The sequence below is a fragment of the Grus americana genome, chromosome 1 (assembly GCF_028858705.1).
Source record: "Grus americana isolate bGruAme1 chromosome 1, bGruAme1.mat, whole genome shotgun sequence".
Taxonomy (NCBI): Eukaryota; Metazoa; Chordata; class Aves; order Gruiformes; family Gruidae; genus Grus; species Grus americana.
The window spans coordinates 191,739,077-191,759,223 of record NC_072852.1 but is presented as its reverse complement, the minus strand read 5'-3'; the positions used below and the strand labels follow the sequence as shown (position 1 = coordinate 191,759,223).

General features: G+C 38.9%; 1 protein-coding gene across 1 annotated transcript in view; it reads right to left on the bottom strand.

Moving 5' to 3' along the window:
- Positions 1-20,147, bottom strand: part of TRPC4 (transient receptor potential cation channel subfamily C member 4) — a 170,414-nt gene that overhangs the window by 60,394 nt on the left and 89,873 nt on the right. The window contains exon 3 of the mRNA XM_054812973.1: positions 19,380-19,898. Coding sequence (XP_054668948.1) covers positions 19,380-19,898 — 519 coding nt within the window. The remainder of the gene's footprint in view (positions 1-19,379; positions 19,899-20,147) is intronic.

The following is a 20,147-nucleotide window of genomic DNA, read 5'->3' as shown; positions in this document are numbered from 1 at the left end:
GTTTAACTTGGCTGTGTGTTCATCTGAGAATGTTAAAGGCTGAGAAATCAAATTAATCACCCAGCTCCTGCATAAAGACGAAGCTGAAATGATAGGTGTTTGGCAACGACACTCAGTGAGCATTATTCTGAGACAATTTGCAGGAGAAATGCATGTGAGTCTGTAGCATATGCATCAATTATATCAGTCAAGTGTGGCCTTCATGAACCTTCCTTCTGGCCTTCGGAGATCATGTTTTTCATTTTTTTCGTTATCTGTACAATTCACCTCTCTTCCCAGTTTTGCCTTAAGTGAATTGACAGGCACTGCTCTTGAATGGCCAGTTGACAGCCACAATGTGCAGCTTCTGCAGTTTAAACATGGAATATGAATCTTGGAAAGACTTGCAGGGAGTATAATTGCTTGCTCAGAAGCCTTGCTCTCCAAAAGCTCCTTTACACTTAAGAATAGGCTGTGGTTGTAGAAAATGACCTTTTCTTGTGAACAGACCTAAGAAATACTGTGCTTTCCCATAATGGGAAGATACCTACAACAGCTGTTAATGAAATTCTGTGTACCCAGCATCTGCCAGCCTGGAGAAATAATGACAGTCCTTGGGTAGTGCTTTCCCCTTATGAAGCTCTGCTATTTGTGGCAAAACATTAGATTTTGGTATCTCAAATGAAAACCTGGAGCTAGTCTCACTATTCTCATATACAGAGATGAAGAACCAGAGTGATGAAGGAATGAGTAAAGAGCTTGTTTTAATCAAGTTTTTACATATGCGTCACTTTTAGAGATGTTCAGGCTACATCTACACTGAGAAATCAAACAGTGACTGAATTTGAGCGCTGGACCCAGTCATGCCCACCACCTATTCACTCTTGCCTGGTTCCAAGTTCTTGACCTCTCCAGAGGGCTCTATGAAAGGCAAATCTGCAGCTTGCTGCAGCCTGTTTGCGTACAAATTCCTTGGTAGCACTCGGTCTTAGGGTCACGCTCATGGTCTGCTTTCAGTTAGCAGTACAGACAAAATCTCAAAGACCAGTTTCTTGCACAGTATTTTACCAATTCATGTGGTACATTTCTGTGTTAGACTGATGTTCCTAAAATTCATTGCATGCTCCTAGAAACTGGGTAACTCAGCAGATGTTTTGCTGGCCCAACTTCCATAGCTATTTCTTATGGAGATGGAGTAAAACACATTGGCTTACAGTTCCAGGTAAAGGAATATATTTTATCTAAAAATGTGGCGGAAAATGACCATTTGCAAAAAGCTAGAGGTGAAAGAGGCATATGTAGAATGATACAAGCAAAGGCTGTGTTTCAGTCCCTGAAGGTTTGAGGCTATATTCTTCCTCCACAAATCACAGACAATTTGTTCACTGACAGAGAAATACACTCCATAGGCTGTTGTCACTGCCGGCATGACATGCATGCCCTAGCTTCTGCTCCAGCAAGTCAGAAAGGGTATATTTCTAAGAAAGAGCTGCTCTTTAATCCTTGAGAAAGATAGGTCACTGGTCCTCTGAAGGAATATTTTCTTCTGCTTCCTTTGCACTCTTCTGTGGTGTTAAGCAGATGTATCCTGATCATATGCATGAAATCATGATTCCCTAAACTGAAATTTATTTGAGAATCAGACATATGTTATAATTGAGAATAAAGAAACTTATTGTATAGTAAGAGATAACTGAATACAGAGCAAAAATCTGAAGCAAACCTGCAAAAACAGTGAAGTTCCTATGTGAAGTGCAATTTAAATTTAGATTTCACGTGTACCTTTCCCATCCTCTGTGCTTATGTATAACATACAGGCTTTAATGAAATCACCCAGCTGGAGGACTTCTGCGTTGACCCACAGGCGGGCTGGGTGATGCCTCTTGAGCTAGAGTCATGTTCAGTGTCTATTTTTCTCCACGCTATCCAGCCTGCAGCTGTAAAGGTCTCATGCTAATACCATCAAATACTGTAACTAGGGAAGCAACCCCTTCTCTAACAAACACCCCACTCAAATTTACTCCTGAAATACCACCTTGCTGAGGTGATGGTGGTGAGACCCTCGTTCCCCTCTGTTCCTTACCACTGCCTACTCTGTGCCAGTCAGCTCCAACCCTGACAGAAGCTGTAGTGCTCCCAACTCCAGCCTCCATCAACGCAACAAAACTGGGATTTCTTCAGCATGCAAACACTTCGGTGAGAGGCAGAGAGGATGGCAGCCAAAACAATCTATACTTGGTAACTGAACTATAATGTCAACTAAATTACATTGTAATTGTGTGGGGAAACAGCAGCAGCATTCTTAAGTTTTAACTGCAAGCTCCTTTAGTGCTTCATTTCAGAACTTCAAAGATAATCTCACATCAGGGTTTTTTTTTGTGGGGAACTTCAGAAAGCCCAACAAAGGTTCTGACAAAGCCAACCCTTAATTCTCTAACCTTGACAGCTTACAAAGGCAAAATCTCACCTCCTCTTTTGAAAAGAAGACTTGATGGCAGACATATCTCACTACTGCTTCGGGGAAATGTTTTTCTTTTTCTGAAATACTGAGCTTGCTGGACCTGTTACAAAACCTAGCTTTACCATGGAAATTGAGGGAGGATAGAAGCCAAAGGCCCAAGGCTGAAAGAATAATATTTATGTTTGTATTGGCAAAATATTTATATTAGCAGTGTTACGACTATGGTCAATTTACATCAATTGCATTTATGAAGGAAGGAAAGCAGAAAAGAAGGGAACTTCTTTGTCTTAATCTTCCTTTTGAAAATTACAAGATAACAATGTTCACCTAAATGTATTGAGTTAGTATCATCACATTTGATGAAAAGTTGGTAGAGGAAGAATAATATACAATTGCTAAATAGTCCATTGTTTTATTTTGTTGTTGTTGTTGTTGCTACTTTTACTTCTAATACTAAGTATTTTTGTTTCATTCCTGGGGGAAAAAAAAATCTATAAACTGAACACTTTCATATTCTATCTTCTGATGCAATAAATAATTTTATACTGATCTACTCCTTTCCTTCCTTAGTCATTTCAAAATTCATATTGCTTGGTTATTTCAAAGTTGTTGAAATTTGTTTTACTTGTATGTAAAGTTAAATATCCCTGCAGTATTGCTACAATATTAATAACAACAGAAATATTCTTTCTGTGCCCTTAAAAGGTGTTAAGGGTTAAGAAGATACAAAAATGTTCCTCTCGTTATGCTTTCAGCTGAAATGCCAGGGCATATACCAGTAAATACATACAAGAAAGACTAATGTAGTCAGATTTCTTAATACCACAGAAGAAGAGAGAGGCAAGTATCTGTCATCCTCTGTAGACTTGATGACACCTTCACAGAGACTTCCAAGCACACTGGCTACAATGAATATGACTCCTCAGTTTCTGTCATCAGATCACAGGATAATTCAGGCTGGAAGGGACCTCAGGAGGTCTCTTGTCCAACCTTCTGCTCAAACCAGGGTCACCTGTGAGATCAGATTGGGTTGCTCTGAGCTTTATTCAGTTAAGTCTTGAAAATCTCCAAGCATGGAGACAGTAGAACCTGTCTAGGAAACCTGTTCCATTGTTTACCTGTACTTATGGAAAAGCTTTTTTTTCTTTATATCCAGTCCAAACTTTTCTTCTTGCGCATGATGCCCATTGTTTATTGTCCTTCCACTGTGCATCACTGTGAAGAGGCTGGCTCCATCTCCTCAATGACCTCCCTGTAGTCACTGGGGGGTGATGCTGGTTCCCCCTGAAGTCATCTCTTCTTCAGGCTGAACCGGCCCTGCCCCCTTGGTTCCTCCTCAGAGGGCAAGTGCTCCAGACCCCCACAATCTCAGTGGCCCTCCACTGAACTTGCTCCAGTTTATGCATGCATCTTTTATACAGAGGGACCCAAAGCTGGATGCAGTATCCAGATGTGGTCAAATGAGTGTTGATTAGAGAGCAACAATCACCAACCTCAGCTATGTTCCTGTTAATACAGCCCAGGTTATTATTAGCTTTCTTTGCTGCTGGCCCTTGTTCAGCTGGGGATGCTCACGCCTCCAGCTCCTTTTCTGCATTGCTGCCAGGCACTCAGTCCCCAGCCTGTGTCACTGCAGAGGCTTCTTCCTTCCCAGGTTCAGGACTTTGCATTTGTCCCTGTTGAATTTCACTAGGCTCCTGTCGGCCTGTTCCTCCAGGCTGTCTTGGTCTCTAAATGGCAGCCTTGTCTTGAGTACATCAGCAGGTCTCTTTAACTTAGTGTCATCTGCAAATTTTTTAAGAGTGGACTTCATCTTCTCCAGGTCACTGATAAATCTGGGCCAGTACAGATCCTTGCAGCACTGCAGTTTTTACCTGTCCTTAGGTGGACTATGACACATTAAATAAAACCCTCTGAGCTTGATCATCCAACCATTTTTTTTTTTCTATCTTGTTCTTCCATCCAGACTGTAATGTTCTTACTTGGATACAACAATATAGTGAAAAATGGTGTTGAAAGCCTTGCTAAATTCAAGGTAAATGACATCTCTTTGGCCACAAATCTAATTAATGTCCAAATGGAGTTTCTGTGATCAGGTATGCATACTCTAACTGAAAAAGTTGCAACAGAAAAGCAAGCCAACTTCACACCAATATAATCTTAAGTATTGACAAGGTCTTGTTTAACCATCATTTGCACAGTGTAATTTGCAATGATTATACCTGGAAAGATCTGTCACTGAAAACAAAAAGTGCTCCTACTCCCAGACTACTTTTGCCAAGATTTAGTACAGAGCAAAGAGCAATTTTTCACAGCGAGGTTAGGAAGATCTAACCTTAATTCACTGTAATGAAAATTATGATCTCTCTTCATTCAAGTGTGATTATGCTACTCACCTTTACTGTGATTTGACTAATATATTTGTATTGAGAATAGGGCCACATGCAGTGAAAGAAAATATTTTTTCAGTGTATATAAAAGCTTTGTCTTTTTATTTCAAGAATTTGAGTTTGATTTTGAATAAGTTCACTACAGGTTTCCAGCTTTGGAAATATGATGAAGAAATGGCTCAACACAAATGGAGTCTTGTAGGCTGTCATAGCCTGAACAACAGTTCTCTCTTGCACAACTTTCCATCTAATCTTGAGAATCTTCATGTAAAATTGAGGATTTTTCCCTCAGACCAAACCTCTGAAATGCAGCTTTGTATGATACTTACTTCTCCAGGAAAAATCTTACATCACCCAATCTCTGTATGTTGGTGAAAAAAAGTCCCAGTGGCATGACGGAGGCTCCCAAACACCTGATTTTGATAGGAGGAAGGTGCTGCCTGTGCAAACAATACAAGTCCTATAAAGCTATCTTCCGAGGACACATTGCTAGCTCCTCTGTAAGATGGATGCATGGATCATGGTGGTCAAAGAGAAGTTATGTTTCTTTGAAAAGTGAAGAGCAGGTTCAAGAACATTAGTTCTTGACATTAGTGCAGTGAACTCCGAGGCTTGCATATTTCTGTTGGAATTGCTGGCTCTTAATGTGTACGTAGATCAGGTCCAGAAACATTAAGCTGCTTAGGAAGAGCTGATCTGAGACTGTTCGACTACTTCTACAACTCAACATGACTCTTCCAGACTGCATGAGTGAAGCCTTGTCCCTAAAGCAAGACAGACTTTTAATATGGAGTCACAGAATTATAGAATGGTTTTGGTTTGAAGGGATCTTAAAGATCATCTGTTTAGGCTTTTCTCCTCCAACAAACTCTAGACTAAGCCCACTAAGTCTAAATATGTAACTGTGTATAAACAATATAGATAAGTCTTTGTGGTTGTTGTGGTTTAACCCGGCTGGCAGCTAAAACAACCACACAGCGAATCACTCCCTCCCCACAGTGGGATAGGGGACAGAATTGGGGAAAAAAAAAGAAAGTAAAACTTGTGGGTTGAGATAAAGACAGTTTAATATGACAGAAAAGCAAGATACTACTAATACTACTAATAAAAGAATATACAAAACAAGTGATGCACGGCACAATTGCTCACCACCTGCAGACCACCAGTGCCCAGCTAGTTCCCAAGCCACAGTCTAAACCCCCTGCCAGCTTCCCCCAAGTTATATGCTGAGCATGATGTCATATGGCATGGAATATCCCTTTGGCCAGTTTGGGTCAGCTGTCCTGGCCGTGTCCCCTACCAGCTTCTTGTGCATCCCCAGCCTCCTTGCTGGCGGGACAGTATGAGGAGCCGAAAAGTCCTTGACTTAGTGTAAACATTGCCTAGCAACAACCAAAATATCAGTGTGTTATCAACGTTATTCTCATCCTAAATACCCATTGCTAGGAAGAAAATTAACTCTATCCCAGCTGAAACCAGGACAGTGGTAAACTTGGTTTCTGTCTGAACTTATTTGCTAAGGCAGACGCTTAGATCACATGATGAATTAGAAGGGAAGCTGCATCTGAGATTGCCAAAGGGATTCCACTAAACAGGCCTTCATGGTGCATCTGTCTCAGCTTAAGGACTTTTTCCAATTCTTGGAATGACAGAATATCAAGACTTAAAAAAATTAGCTTATGCCCACTGTCACCTATCTTCCAGAAATTACGTGCTATTCTTCTCAAAGGGTTTTACCTTCTTTTTAGCCTGTACAACACATCTAGTTATCCCATGTCTCCTCTGCAAGAAGTGTAAGTAACGTAGGTGGTGACAAAAATGACTTTATTCTTAGACGGCCTGAGCTGCTGTCTGGAGATGTCTGTCTCTTCCCATCGACTATGAAAGGACCCAAGGCTAAGCTGCAGACAAAGGCACCTTAGTTAAATACCTGAGGTTATGTGGAATGAATCGGGGACTCACAGCACAAACACACTACAGGAATGGCTATTTCTAGTTTCTTTCTACATGCTATTAAGAGGGCAGAAAAAAAAAAAAAAGACTCCAAGCCTTGAACTAATGTTATTAATAATGTGTCAAATCTTTTTTACCTTCTGTTACACTTTCAGCTTGTCTTAATGTCAAACACTGCATAACTGAGTCATGTCTTTTTGTGAACCGTAACAGGGCTGCTAATGAAGCCCTTAAGGCTAGCTATTTAGAACAACCTCTAATTTAAATGACTACATTACCCTGGTAATTAAATATTATTATCTTTTCTGCACAGCAGGCAGAGCAAAACATTTCCTTTTCCTCTTCATCCACCTAAAAAAATAATGAGCCAGATTCTGTACTTTGGCAACATAGAATAGGCGTCTTGCACTTTCTAGACCTTCAGCAATTTCTACTTGCTGAAGATCGTCGTTGGTCTTTCTCTTCCACAAATGTTAAGGATCCTTGCATTTTTGCAACATTATTAAGGAATGAAACACATTCAAAGCATAAAAGCCATGATTTGATGTAGTAAAAAACATGCCAGAGGATGTTCACCTCTGGATTTGTTTCTTCTCTTATTCATATGCATTCACCTTTGGCTTTCCTCTGTTCTTCAAAATATTCTGTAAAATTCTTCCTTATCAAGTCCTTCCTTGTTTGCTAGTGCTCACCAATGTCAGTTGCTCTTGTATATGGTATTGAGGGGCAAATGACAGTATAAAATGGTGATGCCAGAAGGCATTTTTCTTCCATTGCTATCATTCGTAGATGACAGTATTGCAGAGAAACTCCGATTATTGCAAGATTGGACACCTAAGTTGAAATAAATTCCATTATGACTTTAACTATAGAAAACATGGTCTAAGACAGCCATTGGGACCTCTCTTCACCAGCTAATGGGGAAAAAAGGCAACTCCAAAGAGCAAATAATCTCATTTTAGATTAGATGAACAGAATAATATTCTACAAGTGCCTATTCCTCTCCATGAATGACTACCACACAGAAGGCATCCAGTTTGAGGCTGGAACACCTAAATTTAGGCATACGTAAGTAGTGTGCCTTACTTAACTAAGTTCCCATCATCAGTGACTATCTAGTTAATACAGTCAATGGATCTTAAGAAGAAATTTCCCTTACACCTGGAGATACAATTCAGTTACCTACATGGAGACATGTAGTGCAGTTTCAGATACTTCAGTCCTGAAGTATTCTGGCCTCTGTTCCTGATCTCTAAGAGCACATATTCCCTGTAGGTACTGTGCCATACCCACCAGCTCTGTTTATTCATCTCAGGCAGCTCAGGTTATGTCAAATAACAGTAGACACCTGTGCTTAGGAAATTAAGTTGAACCCTAGTGCCTGTTCAGCTGAATCACGCTCTAGGACTCATTGACTGTAACAGGCGCTAACACACCTAGCTCACCTGTGAACAACACGGTGAACAACACGGAAGAGGTTTCGATTCCTACATCTCTTGTACCAGTTGAGATGCCCAAGTATATCCAAGATATCTGCACCAGACTGAGATACATGACACAGGACATATGGGTTATTCTATAAAGGAAAACTGTTCATCTATTAAATCCCTGACACACCTTCTAACATGGTGTGTACAAGTCAGAATGAGTCTGCAATTTCACTTCTTTGTCCTGGTCTTGCTAAGCATTTGCCTAAGCAGAAAAGAAAAAAAAAAAAAAGAAAACTGCAAGCAGTTACATATCAGATAGGATCAGTTCGTCAGTGTGTCTGCAAAGCATGACATGCAGCACATTTAACTTGCTAAGTGGTCTACTTCCATTATTGTGAGACCAAATTTAATAAAAATACCACTGGCGGGGGGGGGGGGGGGGGAAAGGTGCTTTCAGTTGTCTCCTCTTTTTTTTCTGGTTCAGCATGCCTTTGTACCTGTTTTAAATTCTGTCAGGTCCTGTAAATCTAGTGCCATACAAACTTAAATGAAATTACCAGGAAAGTTAAGCAACATAGAAGAAAGACTGGTTATATTCTATATTCATCAGTGATACTAATGAAATAAAACTGATTTCCTTAAGCAACAAAACTAGCAAGCTTTTCACAATCTTTCAGTAAAAACTCAGCATGCTTTTTTCTTTTTCCAATCCTTCCTTCAGTCCCCACAACAGTACTTAGCAGATATTGATGTGTTGTTTTCCAGCCAATTGAAGCTGTAACTAACAACAGCAATTTCTTCTGGAGTTTTGCCCTCAAAAGGCATCATTTTACTTTGTTGCCAATTTTTAAAAGAAAGTTAAGACTTTATTTTAAGGTGAATAAATGGATGATACTGTCTTTCCATAAGCAAACAAAGAAAAATCCCCTTTCTTGGCCCAAGAAGAAAGCATCTTAGGCAGATTCAAACTTTAAAAAGTCCTCAAAATTTCATTGAAGCATAAGAAATAGAGCAGTTCTGTGGCAGGTCTAAGCAGGAGCTTTATCAAGTTACAGAAAGGCAGGAGCTGAGTCAATGAGTACCACAGGCTGCTCTAGCTGTACCCTCTTCTGCTGAGGTAGGTTGGATTAGTTTCATTCATTAAGCAGAAATGAAGCATTAGAATATTTATTTTGCCAGTGTCATGAGTGTATTATCCACAAAACAAGTAAAATACAAGCCTTAAGAAATGGGAAAAAAAAAAAAAAAAAGATTTCTGCTGTACTTACTTCACCCTTCATCATTAGGAGCTGCAGTCAGCCTTACAACGTAATTACTGCTCTCACGGTGTTACAATAACACAAACAGGCCCTATCTGTAACTAAGGCCTGATGGTGCTGGGCACAGCACAGAACTCATAAACAACAGGCAAAACATATCCTGAAGACTCTATAATCCCAACACATAATAGAGGGTGATAAGTGGTAGAAGGCACACTGCTGCATGTAGATCAAAGCACTGGGTTCTTGTGGAAAGACAAGAGACCAAAGATCCACCCAAGGGGACTGACATGGAAGCTGATGTTGAAGCTATGTATAGACCATGGGCTAGCTGTGCCCCAAAGTCCACCTTGCCAGCTGATCTGAAACACACTTGTCAACTTCATCAGAAAGGACTGAGACAATCCAGAGGCAAGGTAAATTGGGGCACTCTCCATGGTTATGGCACTCTCAGGGAGCATCCTTTCAGGCAGAGGAAGAAGTTCACGTCCCACTTTGGGAATCCTTTTGGGTCTGAGGTACAAATAAGGCACCAGGAAACTCAACATATGTGGATTTCAGTGACTGGATGAATAGCCAGCAGGCACAGATAATTACTCTAGTGATTATTCGACTAAATCTTTAAGTGATTAGGGAGTTTACATTCTTACAAAGTTAGACAGAAGCTGCAGATACCGATATTTTATTTTTTAATCTAACTTGCAATCATCTTTCCAAAATCACTGAGCAAGCTGGTGGCAAAGGAATCCATCATTTCGTCTACTCAACCATACTGTCTCTTCTGTAACTGAGCCTAGGAAACAAGAGAAGCTTCCTTTCATAACCTATGTGTCTTTACAAGGGGTTTTGGTCCTAGGAGACCTGTCTGATTAAAAGAACGAGCACACAGGCCTAAATCAAGTTTGCTTTGGCTGTTTATTGTTCAATAAATGTTTATCTTAATGGAGGGAGTCCTGCCGAGCAGTGGAAAAATTTGCACTGCAACAGCACGCATAAGTTTCAGCCAGCATGTTCAAATGTGCCTTGGTTAAGCAGTCACTCTTAGGCCAATTGTACCCAGCAGAGGCATGGGAAGGTTAGACCTTAGACAGTAGGACAGATGGCTTTGTGTAAGAGCTTTCTAGAAGATATGTGAGAGAGGAGGGGTTGCTTAAGAGTGTTCTGGGAGCTAAGAAACAGAAAAAGTAGAAAGGAGTTAAATACTATTCTACAAGTTGGATGCCTTTCTGAGCTCTTCATGCTACAAGGGCACTTACTAGAGCTGAAATAGTACAAGTGATTTGAAGGTCTTGGGCTTTGCCAAAATAACTTAGTGAGGAGTGAAGCATAGCTGCTGGTGCAGCTATGGCAGAAGGTATGGGGAGCACAACGGAGGAGCTGCACAAGGGAAGGGGTGGCAGCAGTCAGGAATGGCTGGTGGAGGCCACGGGAGGAATGGAGGCAGCTGGCAGATACAAATCCCACCACAGCTGAGCCTGGGGCTCATCACCCAACAAAACTAAATAACCTGAGCTATTGGTTAGGTGCTCTTGCAGGGGTGGAAGAACAGCCAGATCCCCAGCAAGTATACGGAAGAAGGAAAGAGGGCCGTAAATTCCTATAGTTAAAGGTTTACATTCAAAATGAAATCCTGTGCACTACCTTATTTATTTACATTCTTAAAGACTTTTTTTCTCTAAAATTTTTATTTGTTAAGCAAATGTTTTGTTATCGTTAAGTAATTAAAAAAAAAAAGCTCATGGTGCTAAATCTACGCCAGGTTTGTAGGGAAGCTTGTAGGTACATTAGTAGTGACTCCTTCAAACCAAAAGCCAACTTCTGTGGCTGCCAGTCACAGCCAAACAGAAGGGTTGTGCGCTGCTGGTTAGGGATATGCACTACTGGTTGCTCCTGCTTGAGGCAAACATCTCAGCAGTATTTATTTTAAGGAAGATGCAGAAAAGGAACTGAAATGAAATTTCCACTGTACTTCATTAACAGCAAGTCTCCTCCTCTTTGAGTTAATTACTACTAGCAAGTGTTCAAAATAAAAAGACATTGGTGTCAGTTCATGAATAGTTTAACTAGAACTGTGATGAGAGGGTTGCAACTTGTGTGCAGCATATAGCATTCAAAAGTTATCAATGCCTTCTGAGACATCATTAAAAAGTTAGTGCTGAGATTCATTTCCCCTTACATGGGCTCTGGGCCTTCAGAATCTGAAATCTCTGTTACCACAGGGTAGAAACTGCAGTTGAGGCAATAAGTCTTGGGTCTACATTTTCAATGCCTAGTGAAGTAGTTCTTCTAATTGAAGTGCCCTGTTTCCTTACCCAGCCAAGGGAGCTGAGATGTCTCTGGAGTTAACTTAGATGTCTTATCTTGAGCAGACAGGATCTCCCTCTGTGCATACCTCTGTCTTTTGACTGTATAAGGAATTCGCTCACATACTTTAGGAGGATTGCTTCATCATGCATTTAAAACGTGGGCGCAATGAAATGCTGTATTAAGCAGATGTGCTCCCACCCTGTGATTAGAGAACATTTTTTTCCAGCAGCAATAAGTACAGCTTCCACAGGGACACCTACACTTCATTCAGTTCTGAGGTAATAGATAACCAATTAGAGTAAGACTTTTAAGTATGTGTAGCAGATAAGCTACTTACATAATTTATACTATTTAACAATCTGTGGAGTCTTTATCTATAAACACAGAGACTTTTACATGATTTGCAAGGCAAACATATGACCCGTTTTAGAGTACCTGGCTCTTGCCTGTAAAAATGTTTATCAAACTTTTTGAATACTATGGCTGAGAGTCTGCAGAAATGGGTCTTTTGGACACATGGACCCAAACGTGCATACATCACTCCTCTCAGTTATGGGATTCATAGACTAAACACATCTTTCTTTGGTGTTAAAAATGTCCAAATATTATCAGAGTCTGTTTTTTGTGGGGGTTTGGGTTTTTTTTTTACATGGAGACTTCTGACTGCACCTTTCCAGTCTTCTGACAAATATTCACTTACAGAGTGACTTGCTACACATGGCTGCTTTGTTTCTGTTTATCTTGCAGGTGTGGGGCTTTTTTAAACACAGGGTAATTCTTAGATGGTGTGTTTCCAAAGTCATACCTGCTTGCAGAGTCAATAATTCAGGCTTTTGCATCTGAAAGACTTTTAATGAGAAATTCATTATAATGGCTACCAAAATGACTCAACATCAAACTGTGGTTCCAAAGGAAAATTCTACTCTCTGAGACAGTCACAAAGCTTGACTTAAAACCCTTAAACTGTATTGCAGTCAGAGGAGCTCTGTGGAAATTTCCAGCATTTCCAGACATACTTTATATTCCATAAAAAGCCAATGTTTCCAGAAGAATGGCAGTTTAAACATTAAAAACCATTACTAAGAACATGGCGACTTTTCATTTCAGTACATTAAAATTATTATCTCTAGGTATTGTTGAGATATTCAATTTTGATAAGGAATAATTTTTGTTTTCTATCATATTTATACTGCTTTGTATAATAATATGATATGGATGATATTAGGTATAAGCACTGCATTGTCAAAAAAGTTAAAGTCCAAGTGAAGTAAGAAGAAATTTCTATCAAACGAAATTCTTTACTTTATTGAAATGTTTAGACATTGACATGAAATGACAGGTTTTAAATTATTTGACATGTTTTCATTGAAAATTTCACCAGATTTGTGACATTATTGTGAAACATTTCCATTTCACTGAGGCTGTATTTTGCATCGAGAACTGATGACTGCATTTTTAAAAGTCCTCTTTTGAGCAGGAGCAAACAGATGGCTTTTATTATCAGTAACAAACAACTTTTTTTATCCTGCAGCACCACTTTCCTAGAAAACAAGAACTGATCTATGAAATGTGAATATCATATTATTGTATTTAAGATTCAATTAACCAATTACTAATTTAGTGACATTGCTCCTACCGGTAAGCATTGCTGTGTGTTTTATGGGAACATACAGGTTTATGTTAAAAATGGTTGATCCCTGATGTGTGTTTCCTATGTGGGGGAGTCCTTATCTCAGTTCTCGTCTGCCTGCAAATAAGCGAGCACACTAGTCTGAAGCGGATTTCCCTGAAATATTTTTCCCGAAATTCTTATTAACAGAGCCTGTACTCTTGTTAAATCTAAATGTCTTTACCTGTGTTAAACTGTTAAAACCCACTCCCTCTTACACTCTTTCTCTGCCTCTTGGCCAGCTCTGCAGGTGCTGGCAACCCAAAAAACCAGGCCTGCCCCTGGGAAGCGGGAACTGCTAGGAGACCAACGAGACATATTGGGGAGCGTGTTAGTAGTTAAGCACCCAAATTTATGGTAAGCATTGATTAGTCAGCTCTATAGAAATGTACTAAAAAGAAAAATGAAAATTTGGGAATGGTTCTATGTTTTAAATCAAACCTTTAAAAAAGTTAATGCAGGATCAGGAAAAATGTCCTTCCTGAACGTATCTTTTCGCAAATTTAGTTCTTGCTTCTTTATCTGCACTTCAACATGGTACATAACCATGTGTGGATGCTACAACTATGTATTTACTTTAGTTTTTAAAGAAAAGGCAGAAAAAAGCTTATTAAAATTTTTCAAGAGTGTCCAACTGAAATGTGCAGAATTTAACCTAGTTTACATTCTGCTAATATCAAGTATTCCAAATTTTCAAATGATCTTGTACTTACAGAAGTGAAAAATGATCAGAATAAACTAAGAATGAAAATTAAAAACAAACAAAAATAACAAAAACTAGCTAGTCTATATTCATTTGAAAAGTGAAAGAGAAAAGTTAACAGCTATATACTTAAAAATTTATATTTCCTCTGTGCTGATACCAGAATGTCTAATAACAAAGTAAAATGAAACAATACTGCCAATAATAACTTAATCCTGCTATTGCTTTGTCTTGTCTTATCTATCTTATCCATACAGCTTAAATGACATGGGTCAGTTAATATGGGGCAAGATGAGACAGAGATACAAATTACTAGTATAAGTATTTAAATTACACTAATTAAACTTACTATGAAACCAGAAGATATTGATTCAATCTATTAATCTCCCCTGCCTCCCTTTTTTATTTTACATATATGGGAAAATTAGTGTTTTAGTAAGCGCTCTTCCACATATGTGCAGATATACACATAAGACTTAAACAAAACAAATGCTAAACCAAATGTAACTGAAGAGTGAGAGACACCAGGGTTTTGCTGTGATTTCTCTATTAAAAACTCAATATATATGAGACAGAACATGCATTTTGCAATTAGTGGCAAAGATGACTGTATACTAATTATTATAGACTGCTGCTATTCTCTGCTACTTAACTGCATTGTTGCAACAGGGTTTTGCAAATTACATAAACTTAGAATGACATTATTATTATTATTATTATTATTATTATTATTATTACTACAGGTAGAATAACTTCTGCTTGTGAATCATATACAGAATCAGGGATTTCCCTTCTACATCCTTGAATGAAACTACAGTTGAATCAGATAACATTTTTATTTGGTTCAGGAAAACAGGAAACTATTTCTCATTGCTCATTGTGTGCTTAGAATCTAGCACAATGAAATTTTAAGTGACAGCCTTCATAAAACCAAACTCTCCCTTAGTTCAGATAATATTATGCAGTAGATAATTAGACAATGAAATGGTTTTGCCCAATGCAGACTGGTTGCATGACTTCAGGGAATCTATTTGCTGCTAGTTGTAGCCCAGGCAACAGTAGATGTCAGAAACAGGCACCATACGCATCAGCAATGTGTCTTTTCTTACAATGAAACAGCATCACTGGTGCAAAATGAACAACAACAAAAAATGGTACCTTGGGTGTTCTGTCCCATGTGCTATGCTACAAAAAATTGTGGGTAAGCACACAAAACATACGTGCTGGCAGATACTCTCTGGTTCTGCCACCTAACTTGAACTAACATTATCCACTGTCTTGCCAGGCATTATTCGGCAGTGTAAACTTGAAACTATAAAACTCTTTCAGCCTCACTAGTTATTAATGAAAGATGATAAGTGGTTTTATCAGGGAAGTTTCCTCTGACGTGACTCCATGGACATTGATACCACGGAGATGCTGTTTGACAGTACGTGAATGAGGATCACGGTATTATGGCATGTGTGAAAGGAATGCAAATGCAGAATATAAGCACCTTTCACTATGGAGAACCTCAAATCCAATTGGCATAAACTTTTTGGTTTTGTGGAGGAGATCCACTTCAGCAGCAATCTAATGACCATGAACAATGCAGACAGCTCTGAGAATGAATGTGCCTTCTTCATTTCCATAGATGATAATACGGAGGTGGTACCAGGGGTTTGCAGACCACTACGCTGAGCACTGTTTAATCACTTCACTTTCAAGAGCCTTTCTCTGTTCATTACAAGGTATTTCTAGATCTACATTTGATCAAAGACTATGTCATTCTGAAGATCCTCAATAACTCCCAGCTTGGTAATCATCTTGTCCCATGTTTGTCAATTTTCCTTTTCTTTACACAATGACAGTTCTTCACCATCCACTTGTCTGCTTCTGCCACAGGTACCCTCAATCTGCTGTTTCTGCTCAATCATGTGGCATTGAGATTAAACCAAGTTATATTATCCAAAGCCTACTCCAGTCCTTCACAAGCTTTAGTGCTATTGTGTTTCATACTCACTCGCTTATTAATGCCAAGAGGAATTACTGCTAATAATTTTTGGTGTTATTTTCAACTCAAAAGAAGAAAAAGTAATCTTTAACCCCTGAGCAATTAACTGTAAAAGCAATGTAAAGGGACACGTGTTCCTATAATCTTAAAGGTCCTTTCCAACCAAACTGATTCTACGATTCTATGATTCATGATTTTGCTGCTTTTAGCTGCAATTTCTGGACTTAGATTGGATGTTCTGAACAACCAGACCTGATTTCTCACTCAGGGAGCTCTGACTTCAACTCTGATACAGCATTACAATGTCCTTTGGTAATAGCATGAATAAATGCTGAGATGTTACGAATGGGTGGTAAGATAAGAAAAGACAATGCATTCTTATCTGTTTTGCTGTGGGGATTGGGTTGGGGTTTTTTTTTGTTATTATTATTCTGCAGGATAGCACGCAAATTAAGGGAAAGAAAGACAATAACTAGAACTGGTAGCATCAAAAAAATCACAAATCCTCCTCTCGTAATAGAAAAGTCTTTGGTGGAGAACAGAGTCTTGGTGGTTGAGACACATAGGGCAGAAGAAGCAGATGTATCACCTCAAACCAGTATTTTTAAACAAGTTAAGTCCAAAATAATATATCAATGCGCTAGTTAAAAACCAGCCCACACTTTTCTCCTGCCATTTTTAAAATAAGACTTATAAGTTGCCTCTGCTGCTTGCCATCAAACTTACCTTGGATAGCTGTACTGTAAGGGTATTTGAAATGTGAGAGGATCTGGTTCATTGAAATGTTTGTTCATTTAATTATCTTGTTAAGGGTCAATTAGTATAACAGAAATAGAAAACAACAAGGAAAGTGATAAATTCAACACAGAAACCAGCGTATAATAGAGACAATGACGAAGACCAAGACTCTAGCGTCTGATGAAGGTGCCATTGAAGGACTGGCTGCAACTGCCTCAAGGAGGATCAACCTCAACTTTGTAACTGATCATAAGGAGGGGAAAACATCATTATCATGAGTATTATGGGATGTTTGAAGGGGTTCATGGGAACCATGGGAAATTCAGATTTACTGTGGGATACCAGAGGGCTCTTGTGGGATTACATGGAATTTATTATGGCATGTTTAGAGGAAGGCTAAAGGGTGGGGAAGTATCAGGGAGGAACAAGCATGGCAAAATGGAGAGGAGAAGGCAATCAAGGGGCCAGTCTTTTGTAAGCAGAGCCGGTCAGGATGCTTGTGCCTGGGATGGAGGCCCTGGGGTCTCCAGGTGCTTCTGGCTGGGCTCCGGTGCCCAGGCCAAAAGAATCCCCAGACCCTGCAGGCTGCTGGATTCAGTGGCTCCTGTAACATCCTTAACAGAAGAAACTGAAAGACCTGTCTGATCTATTTTCATCATGATGCATATGCACCAGCAATCCAAGCCTTTCTTACGCTTGAGGTAAGTTTCCTGACCTTGGAGCTGTACCTACCAGAATACTGCTGTAATCATCGGAAATAAAACGACGGTGGCTACTATTTGCTCCAGCATCTAGTAGAGAATACATTTAGGAACACAGCAAAAGAATCTAATAAAACTTGATTTTACTTCAGGGAGACTCAAATCACAGGGATAGTGGGACATATTTATAGAAATGAAAAATGTAGGTGAAATATAAAAGATCCACTGATTTGGAATTGTTGCACTAAATCAGTATTGCTTTAATGTTTGCTATCACGAAGAATCAATGAAGTGTAACCAGCTGTATTACTGCAATTTAATTAGGCATGGGAATCAGATGCAACTATAAAAAAACATTTCACCCTACAGATGTCTCTCACTGTCTCTATCTCAAATTAAGAAAATTCAAGCTTTGTATTTAGGTTAAAAATAAAAACAAATATGAGAGGTCAGAATTTTATTTCAATGTAAAGAAGTCCAAGCTAGAAGCTCTTAAATGACTGTAGGACAGGATTGGCATTTCAAGAAACAGAAATAGTAGTTGTTAAGAAAAGTCAGAATAGTACCATCTGAAAATAATTTACAAAGGCTGTGAATATGCTACCTGAAACATTATAAAATCAAATATAAAATTATTGAATAAATTTCCTGAAGGGAAAAATGCTTATTAGAAGACTTACAAAGTCAGAGTTCAATTAAGATATTTTTCCAGCAGTACTTCAGTAGGTCTCTACCTTCATGATAACTTCTTAGCATCACTAAATTGTATCTCAAATGGACAACAGAATCATTACGTGTTTAGTTATTGTTCCTGCAAACCTTTCTGACATACTTAATATATGAATGCATTTACTATTATATTTTGCAGAACAGAGATTTACCAGTGATAGACTAGTTCAATACAACAGAGAAATGTATTAAGCATTTGCCATATTTTATATGAACAAGTAATATTTAATTATTAATGGCATTTGTCTTGTCTATACACTTCCACAGTTCAGCTGATTTTGGATGTACAGGTTCCAAATGAGATGATAAAACATTCTGACATGGTGATGAGCAGGGATCGAATGAACTTTTGGAAATATCAGGGGAACTGTCTTCCTAAGTCACTTTTCTGCCTTGATTCTTCTGCTTTTGCATGCAAAAGAACTTGAGTTTTAAGAACTTGAGTATTTTTAAAAGAAATGCAGACATCCTCTGATTCCAATTGGATATCTATATCAGTGAAGCAAACTCACGAATTTTTAACTGTCATGGAAACCAATACTCAGGTATCTGTCTTTTGGATTCTTTATGAAAAGGAATCTCAATGTCAGAGTTTTGGGGAGTCATGCATTGCTATTAATCTTACGTTTCAGTATCTATTCATAATAGCTATTTTTTGACGAAACATCTCTATAGAGGTACCTGTAGTATTTTATAGATGTTTAAACACATAGCCTCCTTTTCCTGTCAGACACAATTAAAGCTAATTTGAAGTATGCCGTATATATTTCTCATCCTATTATTGATGAGCTCTTCCAATCACAACTACTGGAAACCATGTCTATTCAGATGCAAAAGAAAAAAAGTTTCTGTGGATCTGGGCTATAACAGAACATTTTAAATTCTGATACTATCAAACTATAACAGCTACTCAAATTCAGCTAATTAAAAATATAAAAAAAGGAAGAGACCCTGTAGAACAAAAAAAGATAAGCAGCAATTTGTCTCAGTTAAAAGGATGTATTTCAGGCTATTATCTATCACATTACTACTACTAAATATGCTTAAATATTCTCCAGCACACTCACCTCTTTTTGACGGTACTTAATTGCCAGTTTCAATCTTGCAAGATCATTACCACTTTGTTCTTCTATCAAGCTATTATCGTCTCTATAATTAAGAATAATTTCCAATTCCCTGGAACTCCGTGTCTGATCCAGGAGATCTTTTGCAAATTGCTTGCATTGCCGTGACAGTTCCTCGTACTCCGACTTAAATTCATTTTCGACTTTACTCAGTTCCTGTAGCTCCCAGCTCAGTTGAAAAGCGGTAAGGAAAGGATCCTCACTGGACAAAGCAATCAACGATGGGCTCGCCAGAGCCTTGTAGATATTGAGTCTGGATCGAGAGTGGCGGAGGCTGTCGACATCTGAACTTGAGACGCATTCGACACAGTTACAGCGGACCTCGTGTGGCCTGGGCACGGAGACCCCTTTCTGCACAAGGAGCTTTATGATTTCGTAATTGTTGGTGTGGGCAGCCAGAATAATGGGTGTTATATCTGGTGTAAATTCTGAAAACTGCTTGTCCAGAAGCACTGGTGGCACCTGTGAAAAAAGGCAAAAAAACCCTTACAGACCTCTTGAACAAGAGCTACAGAAAATTAAGCTACAAACAGTTTACCAGGTAGTGCACTTAATGATGGATCTTTACTTCTGGATAGAGTTGAAGGAAACGCTTTAAACATAACAATTCAATTAGCTAAGATAGCCTCTTTCCAGTTAATAAATTGCTATAAACGGGGCGTGATTTTTCATAAAACCCGTTTGTATGGAAACAGCCTATGGGCAACGATT